The sequence below is a fragment of the Diorhabda carinulata genome, chromosome 6 (genome assembly GCF_026250575.1).
Source record: "Diorhabda carinulata isolate Delta chromosome 6, icDioCari1.1, whole genome shotgun sequence".
Lineage (NCBI taxonomy): Eukaryota > Metazoa > Arthropoda > Insecta > Coleoptera > Chrysomelidae > Diorhabda > Diorhabda carinulata.
Genome location: NC_079465.1, coordinates 27,934,031 through 27,955,093, shown reverse-complemented (window position 1 = coordinate 27,955,093; position 21,063 = coordinate 27,934,031). Strand labels below are relative to the sequence as shown.

Here is a 21,063-nt window from a genome sequence, read left to right as displayed (position 1 = left end):
ATTTTAATCAACAAATTTCAGTACCACGGTTCAAGAAGAACACGCAGATTTAATGCCATAACTTGGCAACAGAAGTCAGCTTATAAGGCTCAATAAGAGACCCTATCTGTTTCCTTCACTTATTAAGGATATTGCCTACCTGGACATCGGCGGTAAAATATATCTTCTTGGAGAAAAATAACAGTTTGTCTTGGAGCATACTGATGTCACAACACTGAGAATCATATCTAGCGACCTAATCAACTTTAAATTTGTATGTGATTCTGATATTCTGTGTCTCAACATTCCTAATACTGAATTTTTATCTTTCAAAAATGTATTCTGTACTAATAACATCAAGTTATGGTTGTCTTACACTAAGTGGAACTAAACATAACCTCAAGAACAGATTTGCCTAATTCGTAAGCTCGCTTCTCTGATGTTAGAAAGTTCATTACACTCCACGATCAGAATCAGTTCAAGGCTCAATACTATAATATGCAAAAAAATGCCTAATCATGTGCCAATTAGAATCAAATTTATATTTTTTCTCACTTTTCGCAAGAAGTATTAGGCATAACATCTGGTAAGTGCCTTCTATGCTGTAAACAACTTGTATATTCAATTCTGACCATTTTATACACTGGATTTATGTTTATATTGATTTTTTGTTGTGAATTGTCCATATTAATGGAAGGTCTGCAACGATAAGACAGCTTATGAACTGTTTAGGTCTTAAAAAGTGTACGTCAAAGTCGGAAAGCTTGAAAAATTATCAACTGAAGACACTAGATAAATTGTACAGAGAGTGAAGAATTATGACGAGTATGTTATAATCGTTGAATGAATCTTAATTTGATGGCAAAGTGAAATTGTCAGTGACTGGAACATTAATATATCATCTTTCTAATCAAATCCTGGGAGAGTTATTCAAATTTTCAGTTCATATTTTATGTAATCACCCTGTCAGCATACAAAAAAGTGATTTAGTAAGATCGTTTAGTTTCCATCGTGGAAGGTGGAATATTGCAAGAGCTCAACCTCATTCAACACGAAAAATCAATTAACGAGAAAACGTCTACAAAAAACCTTTTTAAAAATAATACATCACCTTGACAGGTTAATGATTCGCAGAAATTGTTGCCCACCATTTCTGTTGTTGTATATAATTGACAAATTATATCAAATAGAAACACAAAATGTTTTATCGCTTGCTGTTATTACATTTTAAGATATAGGAGAATTCTTAGCTAGCAATAAACTTCCAGTGGAATGTAAGATTTATAGAAGTATGATTTATGGGAAATCCGAATGGCTTCGGGCTTTCTGACGCCGATATCCGGTGCTGTTACCCATTAAGATAAAGCGAAATGACCTCGACAAGCAAAGTTTAGAAGGTTCTGTATTCCTTCCGTCTCATCGACTTTCGAAATGTAATGCTTTGTCGATGACACAAAGTTTTTCCACCAAGGGTGTAAATCCCCTTATTTTGCGGAAACATTTCACATGCCGATAAAAATATACACAACATAAACATTCGACAAAGTTATTTCTCTCTGTAGAGATTTTTTTTCTCCTTAGGCCATCGTTAAACTTTCAACATCAGAAGAAATTTCTGATATTCCTGAGATTCACAATAATCTTTTAAAGAGATGAGCCTGTATGGAAACCAGGCATATTTCACTTTTCAACTTGTCGCAATGACTATAAATGAAAAAATTAGTTTCAATTCTTTTACCTAATAATACTTTCATATTGGCAAACTCCTAAGATTTTTTGTGAGAGAAATTCTGTTCAAAAGTTTATATTCGGTTTCTGAAGACGATAACTTGGTTATCAAACCGCACGTCAGACAGTGTAGCTTCGAGTATCAATTATGGTATGAATTATATAGTGAGTTCAAGAATATATTTCAATATTTCCCAAATTTTCCATGTAGCATTTTGAAAACAACTTGTCCACAACTATATTATTAATGATACTCTTAAGTTTCTCTAAGAAGACTGTACTCACAGGTTCTTAACAGTATTGTGCCGTAAATGAGTGTCAAATCTGTCAATTCTTCCAGAAATTCCAGTGATCATGACGAATGTCTTCTCCACTTTATGCCATAGAGTCTCTATGGACGATAGGTCAAGGCTGCTTGAAACCCATAGTGACAGTGTCCTTAAGAAACGTTTTTAATCCAGTTCTGTCTTGCTATAATATAAAATCCTCCACTGAGTTTATTTTATCATGTATAATATTGTCCAATAATATCGTTTATGTCATCAACTTTTTCAAAGTTTAAACGCCCTACACCTCAGTCCTAATGCATGTCAACTATTCGTTCTATACATTCTTTTCAAACAGGATTCTACATCTAAACAGACTTTGTTATGTTTTTCACTCTTCCAATTCCAATTATGACTCGCCCATGTCAATAAATTTTTTTGTCTTCTCGTATTTTTCTTTTAGAAGGATCCACCTTAAGAGGTAAAAAAGATTTACGAAGATATGTTTAATACCCTTGGTGATCAATGTCCTTAGTATGCGACCGTGAAAAATTAGAGACTACAAACTTCAAGAGAGGTGAATTTTCCGTAGAAGATGATGACCGATGGGGAAGGCCAGTTTCTGTGTCAGTCTCCGAAAATATCTATGCAGTTCATGACATGATTTCATAAGACCGTTGAATTGATCTGAAGCACTGAACATGAGAAAAATTGCTGCAAAATGGATCCCCAAATGTTTGAATATTGACCAAGAGAGTGCAAGGGTAGAAGCATCGCGTTCGATCTATGCTCGATTTGAAAACGACGTAAACTTCTTAAACCGAAGTGTTATTATGGATAAGGCTTGGGTACATTTCTACGATCCAGAAACGAAGCAACAATCGATGGAATGGCGACACTCTGGTTCTCCAAAACCTAAGAAGTTTCGTGTCCAAAATTTGCTGGAAAAGTTCTTGCTTCAGGTTTTTGGTACTGCAATGGAGTAATCATGATTTATTTTTTGGATGAAGGGGGAACAATAACTGAAGATCGCTATTTGACATTACTGATCACTCTAAGGCAAAACATTAAAGAGAAAATACGCAGAAAGCTATCCAAAGGTGTTTTGTTTTTGCACTATCATCTCTTTCCTCAACTGAAAAAAAGTTTAAAATGTCGTAAATTTTCGCCCAACGAGGAGGTAATAAAACCTGTGGAAGTCTGGTTTGCAGACCAAAAAGGAACATTTCTTTGAAAGGTCTAGAGACGTTGCAGGTTCGCTGTAATAAATGTATTCAATTAACAGGAGAATATGTTGAGTAATAAAATAAAAAACCAATAAAATCAAGTTATTTTCATTGTATTACAATGTTTATAATTTACTAAAAAATTGGTAAAATTACTTAAATGAGTTTAAAAGAGGAAAAAAGACAAAGAAGTAGATTTGAGGCCATATTTCTGATTTATGGATCATCGTTGGTTTCTTCAAACACAAAATCGCTGGAAATCTATTGAGATCTGTCATCAGTTGGCCAGTCACAAATTTATTCGAAAAATCCCTGATGTTCGTCTGGAATTTACTATCCCAGTTTTTCGATATCTTCCATCTTTGCAGTTTTTGCACTCGACCTTAGTAAGCCTTAACCGAAAACGGGGAGAGAGTATTTGCTTTTGTCTTAGCCCGTAAAAAGTTGTGATGAATAATACCATTTATTGTACGGTAGGCTTCGACACTTCCTTCCAACTTAGATTCATAAACGAACATAAAGAGATTACTAATCTGTGTGTTTCCCTTTGTTTCTTGTGATATACACGATTTTTTGTAAAACCTATTTTGCCATTTCTTGAAGTCTGAAACTATCTCATGAACAGTGAACTTATTAAACCGTGATGAGTTTTGCAAAATTATGTCAGTTATTTAATGAACATGAAAAATGCGGTTATGTTTCTTTAAAGCCTTAGATATTATCCCGAAATTCTTGTCACACGGGAGTAAACTGTGGCCGCGAACAGGGAAATACTGAGTGACTTTTTGGAAATGACCGGTCAGGTATAAGCAGAACCTTGACATCGCTTGGTTTTATTTTGGCCTTAACAAACTGTAAAATAAGTCTACAAAGATTGTATAAGGATGTTTAGAACCATTCACTATAATATTTTGTAGGGTATAATAACAATAGACAAAAATAAGCAGTAACAGCTGACTGCGAAAGTCCAGAAATCAAACAACATAATCCATAGAGGAAGTGGATTTAAAAAAATCTTTTCGACTTTAATATAAACCGTAATATAAACCAAAAAATTTAAATGCTGATTTGTCCCATTTCCACAAAAATCATGTATTCTGGTGTTAGACTAGAAAATCACCAAAACCTGAAAATCGAGAAAAATGGAGTATCGCCTGTTTAAAAATAACCGATCTATTACACATTACACTTTTTTTTTAACTCAAATCATGTTCACTCCATAAAATTATATGTAATTATTGAAAAAAATTACTCACTGCAGATAAGTAAAGGAAACTAAGTACACGAACAATATAAACACTTGCTTTGAAAGCAAGTATATTAGTATATTGACAAACAACAAACCTAGGGGAACAGTTAAATATTAAATCATTAGTGATTAGTTTAGTGAACAACTGGTGAGAGTATAATATGCATCTATATAATTTTTATAATGATTATTTTATTAAATTATTATCAATAAGTTCCTATTAACTCACTTTCTATCAGATATGTTTTAAGAAGATTTATCAAACAGTTTCTAGAACAGATTTCAAAGGGTAATAGTTTAATTTAATTCGATTGAATGAATAAAGGCCCGTTACATAAGGGGTCGTCCATAAATCTCGTGATGGCTGGGAGGGAGAGGGGTGGGTATTGTATATAAACATCCTGGTTTATCACATGAGAGAGGGAGTATTATCAAACTAATCTCATGATTCATATTATTATATTTTCAATATTTTTATTCAAATAGGAGAATTTCACAACGTTGCGGAATCAGATCTCTGTTTACTAAAAAATAAATACTAAAAATTTTATTGCATTACTTGCTAATGAATACTTTTTAAAACAATTTTACATAATAAGTTTAACGATAGAAACAACATTATTATAGAATATAATTGAAGGTCGTGAAAGCCAACTGCAAAGATTATGTACTCGATAGATCTGCCACTCTGTATAAAAATTTGACGACAAAATTCGATCCTAGCGACAACTCTTGGACTGACTCCGTACCAAGAAAAATGATTTCTCTAATCAAAGATTTCATCTAAGGTTCATATCCATGCTAATTTCGCGGAAAATTTGGAAATAGCTCAAGAAATTTTAAATGCTCGAAGCTAGTTGTCGCATCAAATTGTGAATGAAACAAAAGTATTATGCAAAATACTTTCATTTCAAATTCAAATATTGTTGTTTACAAGAAAATATAAATACCTGAAATTAAAATGCTGTTTAAAAGAAGTATTTGGAAAATATCTTGGTTTCATTCACAATTTACGTGACAACAAGGTCCGACCATCTAAATTTCACAATTAAATGCTATATTGAATGGTATTGAAACACAAGATTATCATCATCATCAATTTTTTTTCACACTTTAGCAGGCTTAGGACTGTGAGTGTTTAAAAAATATTTCTGTTTGTACATAGTACATATCCAATGGTATATAAAAAACTGATTGTATAACCATGGTAAATTAATGATTACCGTTGTCTTTCTTGCAGCTTTCCCTATATTTAACATATGCCATATTCATCACAACATCGTAGTCTTTATATTGTTGATCTTTGCCCTTCAAAATTTTATTAATAATACCTATGTAATGAAAGATGCATATGTTAAAACTAATATATTTACAAACATATTTACATAATCCTTATGATCTGAACAAAATATTGAGGAAATGTCTGTCAAATTCTCCAAACGAAATATTTGTTTCTTTATGCCTAGCGAATTGCTTAACTGGGGCAATCTTTCGAAAATTTTGTCAGAAAAACTTGCAGTCCACTCAGATGACGATTTTTTTGATTTCTGAGCTGACTGATAGATCCATTTTTCATCGGTTGTCACATATAGATGAGAAAAATCTGATTTATTACATTTGAACATGGCCAAACACTGCTCTGAATCATCAACACGTTGCTGTTTTTGATCGACTGTGAAAAAACGTGGCACCCACTTTGCAAAAAGTTTTCTCATGGTCAATTGTTCATGCATAATTGTAAACACACTGCGTTTTGTTATCTTTACTAGCTATCTCACGCATTTTCAATTTACGATTAGATATAACTGAGTTGTGGACTTTTTTATGTCCTCAATTGGACGACCAGAACATTCACCATCATAGGTATCTCTACGACCACGTTTAAACTCAGCAAATCAATTGAAAACGATTCTTTTCGATGAAGCAGAGGGCAGATAACACTTCTGAAGCCATTGCTGATCTTGTGATGTATTTTTTTCCATTAAGAAGCAATAATAAATTAATAAACGAAAGTGTTTTGTAATCATTATTTTGATAATAACAAAAGTAGCTTCACTTAAATGGCTACCACTTTTTTCTGACTAATCAAAGTCTCATGAAATTTTACGCATAGTCTTCATAAACTCCATACTTTACAAACTGTATACTATTTGGATTATATGCAATATTCAAAAACGCTACGAAGGATAGTGCGCAAAAAACCGGATTCTTTGACAAAATATTAGGATTTTAATTAAAATGACCGAAATTGCTAGTTCCGCCGCTTCTGACCTAACATCATATATTTTGATTAGTTACTGACCCTCTTTGATGGAATTTCCTAACTAGATGTGATACATATGAATGATGAAGTTGCTTGCCTTTTTGATGTTGATTTAATAAATCTCCGGTTCTTCTCTATATATCACGTTTTATGAAAAATATGTTAACAATTCGAACTTATTGTGGAATAGATTATACCATTATGGAAAAACGGAAATTTATCAACCGACAATTATATTGTGTAAGATACAAATTACTTGAAATACCTATTCCAATCTAATTGATTTACCGCATTTTTAAGAAAAAATGATGTTTTTCTCAAACTTGGATTTCTCAATTTTCTCAACATAACTCAAAGAGGTTTCTGATTCATACTCTTACGAGAGAAAGTCCGAAAGTCCAAAGTAGATAAATATTTCAAAAATATCTAAACATGAATCACAAGTTCACATTTTTCGCAATGAACACATTCTATCCATTGTACTTTTTTTGTACTAGCCATACGGCACAAATATTAAAATGCTGGGATAATTCTATTAACTTATATTATTTATACAAAAATACACTTCGAGTATGAGGGGTGGCCAAAACACCCCGCGAGTGCTCACAAGGCTAAAAACCGCGCGCGAGTGATTGAGGCTTAAATAAAAGTTTCACGTTTAACCTTATTTTTGTTTTAGAACATCGAATTTATACCATAGGATACTCACGAAGAATGGCGTTATTCTTGATATTGATTGGAAGTACGACAATATCCTTATTTATTTATATGTGGATAAAAATTACTAGGCTGAGAAAAAAATTGAAATGGATACCAGAAACTCCAAAATTACCAATTTTTGGTAATATTTTTGATTTCAAGAAACCTACAGGTTAGAAGAATCATTATTAGGGTTGGCCGAGAGAAGGATAAAGAGTTTTGAAATTAGTTTTCCATCAATTATGTTCTTAATGTCTTAGTTTTCATCCTTCACGACACGGTATTCCTTATTGAAGTTTCATAAAATATATTTTCAAAAAATTGGACTAAAAAGGTATTGAGCTTTTTATTGAAAATTTATTCAACGGAATTTTCATACATTCATCAAATAGCAACGAGTTTTATTCTATTCATAATCATATTTTCAGATATCACTTTTTTAAGTCTAAAGTCGGATAAGTTAGTCATGATAATTATTTATGCTCCAGAAATAGGTTGCACCATTCATAGGAAATTCCTACTTGCGTCACTATTTAGCCGGTAAGGTCCATCGGGTTGTTGTCCAACGTAAAAATCCTTTGATATATAAAACATTCTGGCGTTCACAATTGTAAAAATCCTGATGACTTACGGTTTGGACGGTATATATTGTTCAAAACTCCAACGGCCTCTGAATTCCTCAAGATTTCCATCTACCGTACCATATTCAGAGATTTTGTAACCTTGTCAGCAATTTGTTACAGAAGATTCAAATATTTCTCGAATCAGTGCGACTGTGCGATTTTTCGTGTTATTCTCTAGTTTCTTTGTCATCAGCACGAACTGCGCCGATTAGAAATCAAAATCTCTGCAAATGAGATGGGAAGCCAAATTATTTCAATTCCAGTATCATGTCGATTCCATAAACCTTCAGTATTTGGATAGTTGTTTTCGTGTTTTTAACAACTATGTTAAGAGTAATTCCATCATCATATAACATCCAGCAATTCATGGGTGTCTTGGAATTTTTTGCCGCTCCTTGTACTTCAGGTTATTGAATTACAATGTTTGTTCTAGCTATTCGTAATCGTTACTCATTTCAAACGGTAATCATATTATTCTTTAGAGTAAGGAATCACAAGTCTTTCAATTTCTATTACCTCTCCAAACTCAACTTCCTTCTCAGTATTAGTATCTGCTTTCTTCTCAACTGTATCCCCCCTGTCCTCAATCATATCTTCTTCATCTGTATCTTCTTCATCATCGGTTGACTCCTTAGCTGGCTGAATGTTTCCTTAAAGACGCAGAAGACGTGCTTGTTTTTATTGAAATTTCTAAGATACAAGAAGATTTTCAAAATAGAAATAAAAAACTTTTTTTGATGAATAAGGAAGTGTTTTACTTCAAGATAATTCTGGCAGTGATAAAAAGATAGTAACTGAATCAAAAATGTTTTCTGGATACGGAATTTTATTCTCATCAAGTTATATCACAAAATGAATTTAAATTAATCAGTCGCGCAGGTTCAGATGTGAAATATGCGCATATTAGCGATTAAAAGAAACTGGGTACCGCCTCAGTTGGGAGGGTAGAGGGACGTTACGATATATAAACCACAGTACCAATTAAAAACTAAACGATCTGGGTAAAATAAGCCTGGCGCGACTACTCTAGGGTTCAAAAAGGGCAAATTTTTGAATGCCCAAATGAAGTAAAATAATCATAATCTTTTATTGTTTCATGAACCTTCATTTTATGCGGAAAAGTCATCGTTATTTTCATTAGAAATATTTTCAGCTACTTCTTCATCAACTTCCATATTTGAAAGATTTCACCCTACCATTATCCATCTATAGTTTATTAAAAAAGTTCTTCGCATCCACTGACTGGGATCACTACAATTCCTTCTTGTATAACCGTGGTGAGAAATTAGAGAAGTTTCTACCTGTTTTAATATCTGTGTTGATCTACCATTATCTAAGTATCTAAATACCTCAAACCATCATTTATTGAATTTTTTCTTATAACGAACCTTCCTCTTTACTGAACCTACAGCACTGAAAACACATTCTATGACACTATAGATGTTAACCCTAGGAGAGAGGCAGTTGTCTGACTGTCATCATGCATATAAGTTGAGGATCTCAATAGCTTTACAATTCTGTTTAAATGAGTAACTCAAGCTATATCTATAGCTTGAGAATACCTTAATATCTCAGGAACATTCAATAACATATAACACATGATTGTAAAACTTTAACTAAAAGGGGAAGGTGTGAATGGGATTATAACCTGTTAGTTTTGAGTTATGATATTCACAAAACAAGAGAAACTAAGATAGAAAGATAGGTAGATAAAACATATGAACCTAAGTAGAGACACAAGGGTAAGCTATTTAGACGAGATCGTCGAGATAATGGGAAAATGGTAGATAGTGTAGAACTAAATCTGAAAAAAAGAAACCTGCAAAATATGGAAAAGAATGTTCTCTACAACAGGAATTCAAATATTCACGAATTGCCTTGAATAGTAGGTGGTTTCTGTATGATACCCACTTCAAAAGTATGTCCAAGGAAAACAACAGTTATTATGAGGCGCACTTGGAATGGTTTTTCGCCAAAATTGTGAGGCGGTAAATGAAGCTATGGTATGGCAGGAAATATTTAAGCAACCAGTCTGCATATGCATTACAGAGCATATAAAGACTTTCTCAAAAGCAGCCCAGGAAGCTAGACTCACATTACTAGACGTTGACGTCTAGATACTCTAAGAAGGGTTAAAAACTGAGATAGGGAAAACACATGCAAATTTCTACGACGACAAAATAAGCTCGACAAGAGAAGATTTTCCGTAAACTTTCGTTTCGTAATGTTAAGTATTGTCGGAATAACGAGGGGTACTGTCCATTTTCAAAACTATCTGCAGATTTCGTAAGTCAGTTGAGAGAGCGTACAAGTAATCCATTCTTTGATATATTTTTAACGAACATCCACAAATCAATGGAATCAATGGATCATCTAAAACTCCTATATTAATTTAAAATGGATTATACAAAGTGTAATGAAGATCTAGGTTTTAGAATCACGCCTGGATTAATCACAGGATATTGAGGTTATCCAAAATTATCATAGAAAAAAAGATTTTCAATTATTTTTTATGATATCGTGACATATCCATATCGATAATTTATATCTCTTCCTAGAATTGCTGAACGTGTTCGGTCGTTACCTCAATTCATATGATGGACTCTGTTCAATCGAATTATTAACTCAAAAAATAGTACTTTGCACAGATCCTGAGATGATGAAATTCATTCTAAGTACAACTGAAATTTTGAATAAGAGCGAGCACTACAAATTACTGTCGAACTGGTTAGAACAAGGACTTTTAACATCTGATGGTAATTTTCTCACACATATTCGGTAGTTTGTTAAATCTCATACATAATTTTGTGTTTCAGGTGAGAAATGGAAAAAAACTAGAAAAATATTGAATCCGTCATTCCATTTTTCTTTTTTGACAACATTTATTGATATTTTCGAGAAAAATAGTAGACGTCTAGTTGAATTATTGGACAAAGAAACTACAAATGATAGCGTAGATGTTTTACCCTATCTCACAATGAGTTCGCTAGATGTTATATGTGGTAAGTTCTAAATAATGGAAATACGAGGTATGAACAAAAATCTTTTATTGAAAAATTAAGTGAGCATAGAATTATTTGGAATTTTTCCCAGCTTAAACACTATAAAACTGATCTCACTAGTAGCTGGAATGTGATAATGTGAGCAATTCAAACTGGTTGATACCTGCTTAAATATATTACTCATCTCGAGAAAGTTCAGAAAGTAGGATAGCTGTAGCTACCAAAGATGTTCGTTTTCTAAGTCACACGCTTCCAGGTTTTGTACTGGAAGTGTTTCAAAAGAAAAAATGGATAGAGATCTCGTCTTTTGTACAACATAATCTGCACGCCTCAGCTCCTGTAGGTTATCCCAATAATTGAATCTCCTCCTATCCATCTGTTGTTGTTTTGTACCTGATACAAGGATTCGGGTCTCATTGAGGGCTCCGCTTTAGCGAGATCATCAGCTATTTCATTTTCCTCCACTCCGTTGTATCCCAGAATTCATTGTAGGATAACTTCATTCCTCTTGCCTAGCTCGTTCAAATTTTCAAGGCATTCTCAAACGAATTTGGCTTCTATGAAATTGGATCTCAAATCTCTGATGAGTGCTACGCTATCGGACAGGATAATTATCTACTGTTTGTGATAGTTCCTTTCTGGATTGAGGCTTTCAGAGTGTTTGGTTTTTGGCTCATGCACTCCTGTTCTCCTCCAATTCTATGGCATTTCTACTCATTCCTTGTATAGTATTTTGATCTAAAATTTATATTCTGATATTTCATTATTTTCTATGAAATACTTTTTTTATTTGACATATCCGTTTTAGAAGCAGCAATGGGTACTTCAATCAATGCTCAAAATAATCCAAAATCAGATTACGTTAGTGCTGTACGAGAAATGTGCAGATTTTTGATGGAGAGAGCATTTTCTCCAATAAAAATGTTTGATATAACCTATTGTTTAACACCTGATTATTATAAAGAATTGAAATGTGTCAAATTCCTCCATTCCTATGCTATGGATATTATAAATTCAAGACAGCAAAAGATGAAACTCAGAAGAGAAGAGAAGGTGCAAATTGATAATGACATGGGAATAAAGAGGAGAAAAGTATTTTTAGATTTATTATTAGAAGCCAATATAGATGGTAAACCTCTTACCGATAGAGAAATTAGACAAGAAGTTGATACATTTATTTTTGCGGTGAGATTTTTTTTATTATAGTGACTTAATTTAACATGGATCATTTGATATTTCTCATGTAATAATAAGAAATTGAGGTTCTTCTCAGTTTCTAAATTACCAAATTCACTTTGGTTCCTTGGATAGTGAAACCCTCGAGGCTTTGATTGAGAATGGTTCATCATTCCAATTAGTTTGCAAATATACTGTGGCTGTCATTACGAAGTCTTGATTTAATTTCGAACGAATGGTTTTAAAAAAGTGGAAACTGAACAATAAATTAGAAAAATACTTTTACTTATAAACTTCTAACACAAAATCGTCGTATCATGTGAACTCTAGTGAGTACAGCGGATGCGTATAGACATCACTTTACAAAATGTTCAGTTTCCCGATTTTAAGATTTGGAGCTTACGTTTCTCTTGAAAACAGTTTGATTTGATTAATTCGACTATGTCCAAGCAATAGTATATAGTATTTATTAAACTTTTGGCCGAAGAATACTTCAGTTAATTAACAATAATATACCTGTTTACACTTGGTAACCCTAATGCTGCAGCCGACTGAGAGCTAGCAATCATTTTATTTCAGATGCTGTAAGATTGACTAAAAAAACATATAGCTGCAAGTCATATTAGTATATTAATGACATTAGAATTAATTACAGGTAATTGCGGCTAATTTTTACAAGGAAACCTATCCTTAATTCATTCCATACATCCTCAAGATTCCTTTAAAATTAATTTCATCAAAAAAACAGATACCTGCAAGATCAAGCGATGGAATCCTGTTCTATAACCTCATATGAGGTAACACCGACTAGAGGACTACTGTGATATTCTAGATACATTTCTAGTTTTCTATACTTGCAGCATTCAGTTTGGAATGGAATAACTAATTCAATATAGTGTCACGTACAGCCGATACTGTGTTGTATCTTAATTAATTTTTTTTTTCGTATACAAACAAAATTTGTTCTGAATGTGGAATTTCTCTTTCAGGGATATGATACAACGGCTCTAGCTATTGGTTTCACCCTATATTCTCTATCAATTCATAGAGATATACAGGTAAGTATTCATTATGACAAGTTTGATTAATATTTATACTATGATTTAAAACTACAAACATGTACTAAAAATTTCGAAATGTAGTGGCTATCATCTGATAATACAATAAATCAATTAGAGAAGGAAGTCTGCTTGCAAACTATGCTTTTCTACTCCTATACTATAACCAACAGTTTCATAATATAAAAATAGATTGCTGCCTTTTTCATTGAATAACAAATTGAGTTCCTCCTTTTTTATTGATCATTTTCTAAAAAAAAAAGAACTTGTCCACCTCTTCAACAGTTTATTATGCACTCAGTGAGTCGCATATCCGATATGCCATTACCTTCTGGTGCGACTCAATTTTAACGAATCTTTAAACTGTAAAAGAGAGCTGTTAGATATTTTCTCGGACTACGCAGAACTTCCTGCAGGAACTTCTTCAAAAAATTAAAAATTCTGACTCTTATTTCCTCATTCATCTTTGAATCCGTTTGCCTAATTCGTAAGTACGCTTTTCCAATTTTAGAAAGATCGTTGCACGGATATTCACTTGGGAACGCGGACCACGACTTTTAGCTACCTACTCCATGTTCAGAATTAGTTAAGGGCTCATTATTTTACATTGCAAAAAAATGCACAATCACTTGTCAATGGAAATCAAATCGATATCACCTTTCCCGTATTTCGCAATAATTTGAGGGCATATTTACTGGAAGGTGACTTCTAGTATGAAAATGACTTCTAATCTAATAATAATATTTAATTCCAGGATGCTACATAATGGTTTAATTTTTTCTATGTACTAATTACTACCTATTACTATTAACTATAATTTTGTGGTTTTCTTCTGTATATTGAAATTTCTCTTTTATCTTTATATACTTATTTTTATATAGTTTTTATAAGCTTCTGTCTACAAATTGTGACAATTTTTTGACAATAAAGCATTTCTCTCCCAGTCTTTCTCTCTCTTTTTATTGTTCAAATGGCATTGGAGAAGGCTTGAATCATATGTAATCCATAATTTCGTTTCCAGGAAAAAGCAGTAGAAGAGCAAAAACAAATTTTTGGCAATGACAGGAATAGGATCAGTACAATCCGTGATTTACAGGAAATGAAGTATTTGGAACTAATAATAAAAGAATCTTTGAGGTATTGGTTAATATGCTCATTAACTCAACTCATACATACAATACATTCGAAAATTATTAAATCATTGAATGTCATTCTGCTTATATTGCGAAACAATTCGTCTTACTTCACATTTTACAAATTATGTATATATACCACGCCATTCCTCATTACATTCAATGATTCATCATATTTCAGACTATACCCCCCGGTAGCATTTATTGCTCGAACAGCTGATAGAGACATCGAATATAAAGATGGAAATATAATACCAAATGGTACAACGGTCCTCATATTGATATATTGGATCAATAGGAACCCGAAGTATTTTCCATGTCCTGATAAATTTGATCCTAGTAGATTCGAGGATATTTCTAATTTACCTCCTTATACATATGTACCCTTCAGTGCTGGCCCCAGAAATTGTATAGGTGAGATAGAAAACTGAAAATTAATAATTTGATTCTTGAACAAATTAAATGATTTCGAAGACTGTGAAAAATCAATTACATTGGTAAATGATTAATATTGAGGAATTATATTGAAAAGTTATTGAGAGAACATTCCAATTTATAACTGTACCAAGAAATGTAGTTAAAAAAATTGATGAATAAAATTTTTTGTAAGCCCCGCTTGATTTAAAAAGCACATCAAAATTTTGTACGTGAATATTGGCCAAATTACTTTTTTTAAGAACGATTTTTATGATAGATACTAATGATAACAAATTTTAGAAAGATACTAGCAAACAATATTATAAAAAGAAAGTTATTTTGTAATGATTTCTTAATGTGAGACAAAATAGTAGAAAGAAATACGAGTGGTACCGATGAGAACTCATTTTACAGATTAAAAACGAAAATTTTGTGAACTTTCTTTGCCCGTCAAAAAAATACGTTTCCTGGAGGTGTAGAAAGTTAACGTTTGTGTCGGTGATGACCTTCTCATTCGACTTTAAATTTAGATTTGTTTGTTGACAGTCGATGAAAAGGGTAAAGGTTTGTCCAATTCCACCAATTTGGTCATGGCGAGTGCCAAGTGTGAACCGAAGAGTTTTTTCATCGATTTGATGTCGATTCGTCCATATTGTCCAGCATAGTTCAGTTCTTTGACAGTTTCTTCTTTCTACTTGTAGATCACACCTTTTGAATCCTGGACATCAGTGGCCATCAACTTTTCGGTAAATAGTCCACTGTTTCGACACTTTCTCGATCTCTGATGTGTATTAGCGCATGCATGTTTTGTTTTTATTGTACAAATTGTCACATTAAAATTAGGATTGAAAGTCTGGATATGCCCATGCCCCGAACCCTTCTAAAATTCTCACACCACTCTGTAACATATGAATAATTTTCAATATTGAAGAATTTAATTGTACAATTAAGAAAATTGAATGATGGATTTTAGGAAAAAATCAATAGAAAATTGTTAACAAAACACAGTAAATCTTCAAAAAATATAATGAAAAACTAAAATTCGAATTCGGAATAATTTCAATGAAGATTCCAACACTTAACTTAACAACTTAAACCATCTTTCCTTTGTCTCAAGCTTCCGCCCATCATTTTCCACTTAATATAATTTTCCACATCAATCTTAAGCCAGAAAAAAATCTTAGAATAATATCACGTTATGGTCTTTATGTGTTTGAGATATTTTGTATTTTTTTTTAATAAGAACCCATATGTTAAATATTTAGACAAATCTAGAATCTTAATTTATAATGCCTTTTTATGACAGTAGAACCAAATAATGATTATTCCAGAATAGTTACCTGCATATTTTTATGAATACAATTGTGAAGCAGTGAAAAGAATAGATATTTATACAACTTTTAATTTGAATTCTCACTAAATTTAGCTATTATACCCTTAGAAACAACAATAATGAAATCCAAATGAGTGATCCCTAACTAATTGACAAAGATAACTGATGAAAACTGAGAGAAAACTCATTTTTGTATAGTTTCATTCTATCGAGAAAACCACAACAGTTTATTTCGAAACAAATATTGTTAAACAGAAATTTTTCGTCGCTAATAAATACTTAAATAGGTTTTCTACAACTTAAATGAAATAAGAACTTTCTTGTTCATATCTAACTAAGTTTATTATTAACTAATTTTTAAATTCTGACCTCACACTCTGTACCCCCAAATTTTCAGGCTTAGAACTTTTTACGTAAAATATTCACACTTATTATTTGATATATGAATTGCTTGAATATGTTGAGATTCTTTCACGCATATTTCAATAATATTCAAGTATACAAATGAATATGCGTACATCTGGAATTTAGCGAAGATTGCATTAAGCACACAAGAAGGACCGAACCCTGACCGTAACTTTAGCCTAGTCTAACGTAGCCTTTATTTTCTGCTAGAGGAGAAATCCTCATGGACACTTGTCGTCAGTGTCCACTCAACGGTTCACGTCAAAGATCCTGGAGCCGATTACTGCTTCGGCGACCATCTTTCTAATGCAATTATGATTATTAGGCTTCCATTAATTTCTCTCAATCTAAGCTCATCGACAACGTGCTACCACGATGCGCTATTGAAGGCGTTTATGCATATACATAAACGGCGATGGGTAAAGGAAAAGGTATCTGCTTCCGCGGTTATCCTGAAAACTTCTCCTGTGGCATCAAGAATCGATCTACCTTCCTTAAGCCCGTACTACCATTTTTACCAACCTCCAGTACGCTGTATTCCGAGAAATAGGCGCTCTTACAGTTTACCCTCCACATCAGGAAGACAGATGGGCCTGAATGATGGTGGGCTTTCTAATAGTTTGTCCCATTTAGGTATTTATAATTATAAATATAAAATTTATAATTATAAGTTATATTACTATATAGTTTCAGTTTTCTGTAATCAGTAAGAACTGATTTATTTCTTCAGTCCAATGTTTGTAGTCAATAGCTAGTCGTGGTTTTGATCAGGTTGTATCTCACCCTCATCATATATTACCCTTGAAATATTCGCTAAACTCCAGCTGTACGCTATATCATGCAAATACTTTATTTTCCTAATTTTTCAGGTCAAAAGTTTGCTTGGCTAGAAATGAAATCAGTAATATCCAAGATACTGAGAAACTACGTGATTCTGTCAAGTGGCCACAAAATGAACTTAATAGCAGAAACTTTTCTGAAGTCTTCTAATGGCATGAGAGTGAAGCTCCGAAAAAGGGTCTGGAATAATATATAGTTAGGTGCTATTTTAAAGCGGTAGTCACAACAAAATCTATTCAAAATGAAAGGGCTATGAACCAATAAATATTGGAAAACAATTGCTCTATAAATTCTAAATTCTAAATTCTTTTATAGCTAAGTATTGACATATGAATGTGAATAATTACAAAAAATTGTAAAATTGAATTAATAAAGAATTTCAAGGTCGGTGGCTACGTTTGTAAGAAGGTAAGTACCAGTTGTCAAATTTGGTGGCACATACATTTTTAAAAGGTTTGTATCTATTGGTGAAACAAATTTTAAAAGAGTGATAAGATCTGAGTTGTTTCTGATCCAATGGAAATTGGGCTATATGAGAAAAAGAAATAAGTTGAATAAAAATTTGGCTGAATATTGAATATAAGAAACTGTTCCATTGTAAGTACATTGTGTTCTTGAAAAAAAAAACACCAAAATTATTTGTTTATAAGCCGAATAACTTTTTTCATAGATTTTTCATTTGGAATATTTCATAGTAAAATTAGGTTTCTCAAATTGTATGGGAAGGGCCTAATTTTCAACAGATAACCTATTGTAGTTAATCTTCATTCTGAAGACAATAGTTAGAAATCAGATGTGGTTCCTATAAAAGTAGTTCAATCATTGAATTATTTGCTTAATTAGATTATCTATTATTTTTAACTGAAGAAACCCTGAATAAATTTTTACAAAGTTATAAATACGAGTAAATATTCACTGAGATTCTGCCTCACTGTCATCACTAGAGAAAGAAACGATTATCGGTTCTATGAGATCATCCACAATCCTATCCAAATTATGCCAGTGGAAGTTTGTCACTTTCTTCAAGGCTTGCATTGGAGAATCCTTCACATCTTATAGTTTAAAATTAGTATTTTTGGCTACCACTTCACTTGAGCCTAAATAATTTCTATAGGGCTCAATTCACAATGATATGGTGGCAACCTAAGTACAATTTATTATTTTGTTGTGTCATTTCATCAGTAACAAATGAATTAAATTCATCTTTATCATGTTTTATAAGATATTCAAGTTCAGATCCTAATATGAAATTGTAAATATAAAAGTTATAAAGTAAATACTTAGATTATCATAATTTTTGCTTTTTTTTCTTAATGTAGATATTTTTGGACCCTTTTCCACCCTAAAGCTGTGGTACGATTGATTGTCCATTATAATTAAAGCACCGTCTAGCTATTCTTTTGAAAAATCCAGAAAAAAAGTTTTAGCAACTTCATGCTAAGATCGTGGATTATGGATTATTAAAGTTTGCCTTTTCCAGATGGATTTGTCAAACCTACGGACAAAGAAAAGCATCTTTTTTATCTTGAAAAGATATATGTATCCATATTTTGGAGTTTGTACGTCTTTCATCAATGTAATAAATAAATGCGTCTCTGTTCTTTCCTGTACTGTTTGATGGATCTTTCGTTTGATGGTGTTGTCTTCTCCATCTCACAATATCGTTGCGTTCAATTAAAATCTCTTTTATAACTTTATATAATGATGAACTAGTAATTTGTGGTAAATCATTTTTTTCATTTCAGTTCCAAATTTATTCAAACTAGGTGTTTCATTCCAAAGCAAGAACTATTACCAATGCGTCCAATTATATTTATTGTTGCTTCGCTTTCAACAATTCCTGGATGAACTATTTTTTCAATGGCTAGAAGAGACAATTATGTCAATGTTTCTATATTCATTAATAGTACGATACACAGTCAATTTAGCAACAATAAAATTTTTATCTGTTAATTTCATAGGAAATTTCTATTTTCGATAACTTATTCAACGTTTCTACAATTTTTAACACCTTTGTCTGGGGTTCATCATCTGAGATTTTTTCATACAAATTCACAATGTTTTGCTTCTCTGTAGACGATTAGTGGCCTGAAATCACAGAGCTTTTTTGAGAGGCGAATTATGTCTGCTTGTAGTTGGAATATTTTCAAATTAGTCCTAGCAAAACTGTTTTCATATTTTGAGAAAACAATAACAAGAACGCGAGAAAGAATATTGACATACACTTCTATAGACAAAAGATAGAAACTTTTGCATTCCTTGTAGATTTAAAAAAAAGTAACAACTATGAAATTTGTATCCGTAAATTTCATACGAAGGTGCTATTTTCGATAACTCATTCAACGTCCCTACAATTTCTAACACAATGGTATTTACCTGTGTCATTGGTTCATTATCTGACATTTGTTCATACAAACTCACCAAGTTTACTTCTCTGTAGACGATACATGGCCTGAAATTATAGAGCTTTTTCTAGAGAGTCGAATGACGTTTGCTAGTAGTTGGAATATTATCTAAGTCCATTCTCAAATTAGTTCAGACAAGAACGGTTTTCATATTCTGAAAAAACAATAACAAGAACGGAAGTAAGAACATTGACATATACTTCTATAGAAAAAAGGTACAAATTCTAGTAAATTTGAATAAAATACAGTTCCAATAGGTCACTAGTTTAATATTGATGTTGCCAAGTCAACTTGCTCAGTTGTGCTTTCGCTTGTATCAAGCATGGATTACTGCATCCCATTTGGTTACTATTGACTAGGCTACATAACGTGGTAATTTCCATTACAACAAAATATCCGGTCAGTTATCCTAATTTATCATCTTCAGACTAATTTCTGGAGTTATCTATGAAATACAGTAAGTACAAGATACAATCTCATAATTAAAATGAACTGAAAATTATAACAAATTGCATAATTTCATATCAGTCTCCAATATTCGACTTAGGTAGTATCAAACAGTAAAGGAGAGACAAATTTATCAAGTTGCATTTGATTGTGAAATTATTTTTCTGTTTTAATGATGTTTGAAATAAAAAAACTTCCCGTAAATTATTTTTATCCATAAATGTATAAAACATGAAGTTAGAAGTATGCGTTTTTGACAGTCGTATTTGTTATTTGGAAGATTATACTAATTTAAACGGTTTTTATACCTCATCCGAAAGTTTTCAGTAACACTTCCCCGTTATTTGAAGTTATTTTAGATTTTTTTTTGTTTTTTGTTTGTTCTACCTGATTGTTTGTTTGAATAAACAAGAAGTTTTTTTTGTTTTGATAATCGTTTGAGAAAAAGTCTCCTCACTCAAATTCCTAAAAATCATAATCAGCATACTTTTTGTTTCTGTCGTTTCATCTGTCTACTGCGAATTGTTTGTGTAGTTTGTTACTGTTTGTTACAATGAGCATAAATTCTGTTATTCGATTATCTAAACCAATCTGGCATTTTGGCAGTTTTGGGATTTTTGGTGCACCGACACGATGGGGATATTCTGGAATCTACTGTAAAACACCGTACCTTTATTTCATTTTAAACTATTAGTTTAGTTTAATACGCCGTATTGTGTCATTTGGCACGTGCGCAAAAAAATTAATCTGTGGTTCGTATTTTTGTAACTTCGCTTTTCTTGTCGGTAAAGAAGACTTCAAGTGAGTGATAAAT

General features: G+C 32.2%; 1 protein-coding gene across 2 annotated transcripts; it reads left to right on the top strand.

The window, feature by feature from the left end:
* The first annotated feature begins 4,453 nt into the window (after nt 1–4,453).
* LOC130895136 (cytochrome P450 4d8-like) lies at nt 4,454–20,510 on the top strand. Of its 2 annotated transcripts, none has more exons than XM_057802299.1 (9): nt 4,454–4,596; nt 7,391–7,582; nt 10,592–10,789; nt 10,850–11,035; nt 11,844–12,220; nt 13,201–13,269; nt 14,291–14,406; nt 14,584–14,816; nt 17,427–20,510. In XM_057802299.1, exons 2-9 carry the CDS (start codon nt 7,426–7,428, stop codon nt 17,591–17,593), a joined length of 1,503 nt encoding a protein of 500 aa, XP_057658282.1. In that variant the 5' UTR covers nt 4,454–4,596; nt 7,391–7,425; the 3' UTR covers nt 17,594–20,510. The 2 variants fall into 2 exon arrangements, with proteins under 2 accessions (XP_057658282.1, XP_057658283.1); XM_057802300.1 differs by having other exon boundaries at nt 4,493–4,596; nt 7,391–7,552; nt 17,427–18,683.
* The last annotated feature ends 553 nt before the right edge of the window (nt 20,511–21,063 follow it).

Coding starts and splice junctions, on each gene's coding strand:
- LOC130895136 (XM_057802299.1), top strand. CDS start 7,426: ATGGCGTTATTCTTGATATTGATTGGAAGTACGACAATATCCTTATTT. Junction 14,407..14,583: donor ATAATAAAAGAATCTTTGAG/GTATTGGTTAAT, acceptor ATCATATTTCAG/ACTATACCCCCCGGTAGCAT. Junction 14,817..17,426: donor TGGCCCCAGAAATTGTATAG/GTGAGATAGAAA, acceptor CTAATTTTTCAG/GTCAAAAGTTTGCTTGGCTA.